The sequence below is a fragment of the Heloderma suspectum genome, chromosome 4 (assembly GCF_057233095.1).
Source record: "Heloderma suspectum isolate Gila_16-S chromosome 4, 16-S_ref, whole genome shotgun sequence".
Lineage (NCBI taxonomy): Eukaryota > Metazoa > Chordata > Lepidosauria > Squamata > Helodermatidae > Heloderma > Heloderma suspectum.
In genome coordinates this window covers 181,216,687-181,224,335 of record NC_139461.1, presented here as the reverse complement: position 1 = coordinate 181,224,335, position 7,649 = coordinate 181,216,687, and the positions used below count along the sequence as shown (strand labels likewise).

The 7,649-nt window shown below is 42.1% G+C and overlaps 1 protein-coding gene across 1 annotated transcript in view; it reads right to left on the bottom strand.

The window, feature by feature from the left end:
* Positions 1-2,647: 2,647 nt before the first annotated feature.
* RGS13 (regulator of G protein signaling 13) overlaps positions 2,648-7,649 on the bottom strand; it is a 29,719-nt gene continuing 24,717 nt past the window's right edge. Inside the window, 3 exon segments of the mRNA XM_084851622.1 lie at positions 2,648-2,782; positions 2,784-2,981; positions 7,339-7,505. Coding sequence (XP_084707748.1) covers positions 2,648-2,782; positions 2,784-2,981; positions 7,339-7,505 — 500 coding nt within the window.

Sequence of the window (7,649 nt, the reverse complement as noted above, 5' to 3'; positions counted from 1 at the left end):
AGAAAAGTCTTTTCCATTGCACAGTAATTAGCGATGCAGGCAGGTAGCCCAGAGTGGGGGGGAAATGCCAGGATTTCCACAGTACTAATCAGTATCAGGCAGAGTGCAAACAGACGGCTCACAGCATTAATTTAGACACACGTTCTTCTTTGCTATGCCTGGCTAATCAGATGTGTGAAGCGACTGCTGTTATGACTCATTATACAAACCTGCTTTACTCCTCTGGATAACGTTTAATAAACTGCCTTTATCCTGCCTTATTAACTCCAAAGTAAAATTGGATACAAAGGTTATAGTTTATTATCATTCATATATAAAGCCACAACTCTCCCTTGAATTAAAAGTTGTGGATGACCACATGGACTTCTCCTTCTTTCCGTTTTGTGTTGCTTTGTTAGCCGATGACAATGAACAGATTCTGTAACTGATGGTTAGTCTTGGGGTGAAGACAGTCATGCAACATATTTAGAGCACTAAGGCTGGCCTGGTCTTTTGAACTAGGTGTTAGTTCAAAACTGCCCCCTTTCCTCTCTTTAGGATGAGCTCTGAAAAACTGGTTCTGCACATTTGTGGCATGATTCAGTTTGAACTGGGAAAATCTGGCTATTTTCATTATTCATGTGTACAACTATTACTTTGATAGTGTTTCCCAGTTGGAGACTTTTCATTCACTTACTATTGTGTTGTTTTAAGCTAAGAGGCCCCCCACCAAGGGAAGTGGGGTACATTTTTTTCATGCTTCTGGCAGCATTTGTGGTGATACCTGCTGATACTGTGCTGTAAGAGCAGTCTAGTTTGCCATTTAACTTTATGAAGTGGTAGTTTGCTTAAGGCTTCTTGAAACCCCATTGAACTCAGTGGAACTTGAGATTGCACTAAGAATCTTGCTGTCTTGTACGATTACCTATCTGTGGCTTAGGGCTTCACCACACAAGGCTAAAATCCTGCATCCTTACCTGGGCTTCTGCTTCTGAATTCTTTGCAGGATTAAGATTGGCTCCTTTACACAGGCTGACATATGCTGTTTTTATTTCTTGGCAAGTTTTATATGTTTCATTTTACAGCCACTAGATGGCGCTGCTGTTATAGCGCTATTACGGAAGTACACAGCAGGTAAAGCACTTCATCGCATTTCCTAGAGAAAAATTTGACTTTCCCCGCATTTTACAAAGGCAGGATAAAGGTAATAAACCACAGGAGGGGCCTTGGAGGATGTCGATGACGTGTAAAGGACTCACAAACCTCCATGAGTAATCAGTCCTGATCGCATGATATAAGTCCCGTGGGGAGAAGCCCCAAGTGAGAGTTTTAGCTCTATTAGCATGTGTTTTTTAAAAAAACTTTCTTATATGCCTGGGTATTTTTGTTGTTGTTCTGTTCTTTTTGGGGAAGCATTTTTCCCCAGCCTGTTGTTTCAAGACTGTTCATATTCAAAAGCTCTTTTTAGGACCATTTGCTTTGTCTGCTTGATATGATGCCTTTTGTGTGTTGTTGTTGTTTACATTAGGTGAAACTCTCTGGGTGGTTTACAAAGATTAAAAACATTAAAAATACAATATGCAAAATTTTAAAACATAAAAACGTACAACAGGGAGTATACACAGAGACAGCATATATCTAAAAACAACTTTGAACAATCAGCCAAACCATAAAACGAATCCAGGGCCAATTAAAACTCATCACATGCTGCCAAATGCCTGGGGAAAGAGAAAAGTCTTAACCTGGCACTGAAAAGATAGCAGTATGGGCACCAGGTGGGCCTTGTCAGGGAGATGGTTCCGTAATTGGGGGAGGCACCACTGAGAAGGCCCTCTCCCTAGTTGCTGTTTTCTGAGCCTCTCTCAGAGTAGGCACCTGGAGGAGGACCTTAGATGCTGAACATAGGGTACGGGTAGGTTTGTGTTGGGAGAGGCACTCTGTCAGGTATTGTGGTCCTGAGCTGTGTAAGGCTTTATAGGTTAAAACCAGCACCTTAAATTAGGCTCAGAAATGTACAGGCAGCCAATGCAAGTGGGTAAAAGATTCCTGAGAAGTGAATGGCAAGACTGGAAAGTTCTCCTGGGTTAAATAAGGAAGAGGTGCACCGAGACTTTGTGGTACTCTTTTGCTATTAGTCACGCAACTCTGCTTGCCTGGATATGAATATATGGCAGAAGGTGGCAGAGTTCTGGATTTATGGGGGAAGAAGTGAAGGGTCCTGAATGAAATCCATAGGCACCATCTCAACATTTAAGCCAAATCATGCCCCTGCTGTACTCCTCTAAAACTGTAGCTACGTGAGAGGCCATCACAAAAGGTGGCCCCATCTGCCCTCCGCTATAATTTGAGTATTCAGGTGGCAACGTGAAACTTGGTCAACTCATTCCATAAAGTGCTAGACCCAGGATCAGATCTAAGAAGGTCTGAGGAATGTCTGGATCAGCCACTAGATCTGTGGTGATTCCAGTATCAAAGTTTCTCTTGACATTTCTCCTTGAATTTGATGTTTGTTGCTTCAGTATCATCATTTCCATGTTAAGTTCAAGCATGAAAAGAATTGACATATTAATATAAAATAATCTGAATTGTAAGTGAGTTCCTCTAGTGTAGCCTTCCCGAAGCTGGTGCCTTCCTGATGTGTCAGATTGCAATTCATGCTGACTGGGGATTATGTGAGTTGCAGGTTGACACATCTGGAGGGCACCAGTTTGGGGAAGGCTGCTCTAGTGTCAATTTTCTCAGTTCTTTTAAAAGGCTCAGAATAGGTGGCGGCAATGGCTTCTTCCAAGTTCTTATTCTCCCTCCTTGATAGATACCATTGGTTCCCTTTCAGCTGAAAGTCTTAGGATAAGGCTTTGATAGATTTCTGATCCAAGAAACCGGGGGTATGAATCCCTTTCCATATGTATGTAAACAATTTTCTGGACTTCATCGAAACAGGTTTGTGTTGGTTCTTAAATGCTTGTGATGATACCTTCTCTTGCTGGACTGTCAATGTTAATCTGAAAAAGAAAAAGGTTCGGACAAAATTAATATTTATGTTTGCTTCTTATTTCAAAAAAAGATAGTGATCAGTCAAGAGCTAGGACAGGATAAGTTGCTTAAGGGAGGAACACAGAAACAAAAAGGATGTGAAGAGGGATGCTCTGTAAGTGTTGCAGCACCTTAAAGGCCTATTTGTAGGTAACATCCTGTTTTATTGGAAACATGGGTGAATGTATCTACTTCTATGCACACATGGATTGATGTGTACATAGGATTGTTACCCATTCATAATTTAAATAGATTCTTCATGTTTAGGGAGCTCTTTCCATAATAAGTCAAAAAAAAATTACCATGGATGCGGTTTGTCCTTTTTTCTTTTTACACTGACATGTTTTTTTTTATTTCTTTGTAAAAACAACATCCCAATGGAAAACAGGACCTTGCACATGGATGAGGAGTCACAGACAATATATTCGACACTGACTGATTGCATCAATATATCTTATACTGATAATTGTGCCACAGTAGTGACCTATTTTTCAAGTCCATATTTAAACACAGCACAGACTTAAACTATGGAATTTGCTACCACAAGATGTGCTGATGGCACATAGATGGCTTTAAAAAGGGATTAGACAGATTCCTGGAGGTTAAGGCTTTCAGTGGCAACTAGTTATGATGGCTATATGTTGCCTCCAGTATAAGAGGGACTGCCTCTGTATACCGGTTGCTGGGGAACGGGAGCAGGGGAGTACTGTTGCACTCATGTCCTGCTTGCAGGCTTCCCATAGACATCTGGTTGGCCACTGTGGGAAACAGGATGCTGAATTAGGTAGGCCTTTGGTCTGATCCAGCAGGGCTCTCCTTATGTTTTTAATAATTCAGATTATTTCATTGTTCTGGTGGATGAATTCAAAAGCACTGGGAGGGTAGCTGGCATGCACATGGACACGTGGCACTTTTAATTTAGGAAAATGAAATCATAATTGTATCTTTTTAAAACTATTTAGGGCACAATCCTATGCATGGATAGGCAAAAAAAGGTCCTACAACTCCCAGTATTCCCTAGCCAGCTATGCATAGGATATTGAGCCCTTAATAAATTAACAGGGGTTTACATATTGTAATACTTATGGTTGCGTTATGCTGTTATGGTTATGCTGTTTCACACTTACTTATGATACCCCTGCCCAGGGACCCTTAGCCCCTTCCCTAGCTGTCTGGCCTTGCTTTTAGGTCTGTTTGGAAGTGATGAGGTTCTTTCACATTATACAGAAAGGAAATCCTATTCTTTATTAAGGTGGCCACTAGGGATGCATGGATGGTGTAAAATCCATTCAGTCTGTGTTTCGTTGGTTGCCTGGCATCTTTTGTTCCATCGTCCGCCTGTCAATGGAATGGGGGGGGGTAGTTTCCAAATTTGCGCAAATTACCATGTGCAAAAATGTGCAAATCCCCCCAATTGTGCATTTTCATGCTTTAGCCTATGGGGGAAATGTGCATTTGGGGCGGGTTTTTGGTGTATTTTTCTATGACAAAATTTGTGCAAAATTCCCGAAGGTTAGAAAAATGGTCCACAGAATCCGCCTGATGGGAAAAGCTGATTTGCTACAGAATCTGCAGGTCAGATTCATGAAAATCCCAACTTATTTGCTTCCATTGTGGATTTCTCTGACATCCCTAATGGCCACTTATGTATCACCCCCAAAGAGGAAACACATTACCAGAAAAAAGGACAGAACAGGACACCAGTTTGCAAAGCATTTACATATGCAAGTATATATGTATAGATGGAAAACTGGAAATGATAACTATGATTTAAATAGAAATACATTCATCACACCAGTGGAGAAGACTGACTAGTTGACCTCTGTGCCTGCTTAGTCTGCTGTCCAGGTGCTAAGTGCTGATGGGCATCTTCAAGGCCCCTGTTGTTTCCCTTTCTTATGGGTCTTTGATGTTAAACTAGGTTTTGACTGGACATCTCTTCGAATAGAGGACTGCCCTCTGCCAGCTCTCCAAAATAGAGGACTGTCCTCTGTAAAGTAGGACACCTGGCCACCCTCTATTATGTAAGATCTGTTGGTGACACTTAGCTTTGCAATTGATTCTACTGAGGGAAACCTCTTATTTATAATGCTTAACATATCTGACAGTAATTAAAACTCACCAGTCTTATTGAGAGCTGTGCACAAATGACCTCTTGAAATTCTCCACCCTATCTGTGGGCACAGAAATTGGGGAGACAATTTTACCGAATTTCTCCAGTGGGAGGAGAATTTCTCCAACAATTTTTCACAGGTAGGGCTCCCCATTGGCAGGACTTGTAGCATAGCTTCTTTCTTGTTTTGTAAGATTGGGGGGGGGGTTGCACTGCCACTGCAAGTGGCAACAGCAACTGTGTTGGCAGCTTGGCCCCCATTTTGCATTCTCCACAATACCCCAAACCTAGCATTGTTCCAAGGCATTGGGTGGGTGGGGGGGGGGAAGAGGGAAGGCAAACGCCATCCAAAATGAGGGAAAAATTTGGGGAAATTCTGCAAAGTGGACTTTTATTTCTAGTGGGGTAAGAAAAGAAAAATCTCAGGACATTTCTGAGAAAAATGTCTCCTGAGAAATTTTGGCTCAGCTCTAGTTGTCATTCTTTAGGGTTCAGCACCTTCCCCAGAATCTTTCAAATGAATAGAATTTCTGAGGGGTGATTGTGGATATATCTTGTCTCTAATGCAGGTGCAGGTACAATGAAAAGCAGGACACTCATGCACACTCCTCAGCCACTTCTTATGGGAAGCATGAGAACCTTGAACCCAACCCAGGAGAATTTCTCCGAAATTTCTTCTCCTTTTCATGTCTTTTCGGAAGCCATTTCTTTTCTATCAAGTTAAATGAGAATGGTTGAAAAAGATGTGGGAGAAATTTTCAGCACAGCACTAGTCTTATTAGATAATGAATGCTCTATAGGCCTCTTGCCCCCCCTCCCCAACTGTAAACTTTCCCGGTGTTTCATCATAAAAAGGACAAGAGTTTTGCTGAGTTCTCATCAACCAGGAAGATTGGTAAGCTTCAACTACTTCAAATTTAGGTCAAAGGTAATTCCAAGGTTCATTTCTTTGAATTATGTGTCACTCATGATATACCTACAAGTCTAATGTGTCATGGCTTGCAGTGAAAACTTTCTAGAAACTTCTGCATTCACTGTCCTAGGAAAGTGGTCCCAGCTTTTACAGCACTTCCCAACATTACATCTTTTCTTATAGAAAGGATCTACCTGCTCTACATCTGATACACAAAATTGGGCTGTTCAACCTTCACTTATTTTAGGTAAGTGATTGGCTGGTCCTGGTAGAGTAGGGATGGAGAATATGTGGCCCTCCAGATGTTGCTAAACTGCAGCTCCCACCTCACCATTGGCTCCGCTCTATGCTGGCTCCAGTTTTCTTCCTCGGTGAGCAATGGAACCTACTTTGCACCTTGGATAGCTCCTTTAGAGTTCTGACTGAAACCCGAAGCAGATTCGCCACCCCACTGACATCGGAGCCACCAGCTTCCACTGTCAGTGACAGTGACATCTATCTTCTCACCACCTTTGTCACCAGCTGCTATTGCTCCTCATCTTTTCTCATCATTTCTACCACTTGCTTGCTTGAAGGGCAGACAGCGAGTGAGCAAGTAGGCAGTTGTAGCTACTGCTTCTCCTTCTCACCATCACCACTGCTTGGACCAGAGTGAGAGGCAGGTGAACAAGGAGGTTGCAATGGGAAAGAGGAGCAATTCCAAGGGGCTCTTGTTAGTGGGCCCTTGCTAGGATGTGGCCTCTTGGTAGGTGCCCAATCATGCCCTCCCTTGACACCGACCCTGGCTATTTTTGCTAGGGGTGATGGGAATTGCAGTCCAACAACATCTGGAGAGCTACATGTCTTCCTACCACTGTGCTACCCCATAAAAGTACTTCAGTTAGTTCTGAAAACTGGGTGCTGAAAAAAAGACAGTAGGTGTGAGAGATTTACTCTTCTCTCCATACTTTTACGTCAGAGCAAACTTCTCTTAAGTGGAGTGGTCCAAGAGCAGAGCTGTAGCATGTGTGCACACTTGGATGTGTTCCTCCTCATTCCAGAATGTTCTGCTCTTGCTCTTTGTGGGTGGGGAGTTCACCTCCTCAAAAAACAGCAGCAAAATACTCTCGAGTAAGGATCTTTCATGAGTAGATCTGCTACTATTACAATGGGTTTCTATCTTTAGTCTGCAGATATTTTGAGCATTGTTCTACAATAATTTTGCAGCCTTCACTTGTGAATGTTAATAGACAACATGCACACATTTCTCTTTTCAAACCAAAGCCGATGTTCTGAATTCCTCTCCAGAGTATTAATTTACCTCCCTTGGAGCCTGAGGCTGCATATATTCCTTGAAAAGTTTCTGTGCCACTGAAATTCTTTTCCTGTGTGATGCAATCTTCTTATACTTTTCGCATGCCAACCAGAATTCAATGTTCTCATCGCTATATTCTGTCTTCAGGTAGGACTTGTAGATAAAAGGTCCATCTGAAAATCATGCAGGGGTCAGAAGTTGCTCCGTGTGGCATCATTAAAGACAGTCGCAAAAAAAAAAAAAAAAAAGAAGATTGTGTCTTATTGTTAGTGAAAATGTCCCAAGAAGGAATCTTGGCCAGATTGAGGCTGGAACTC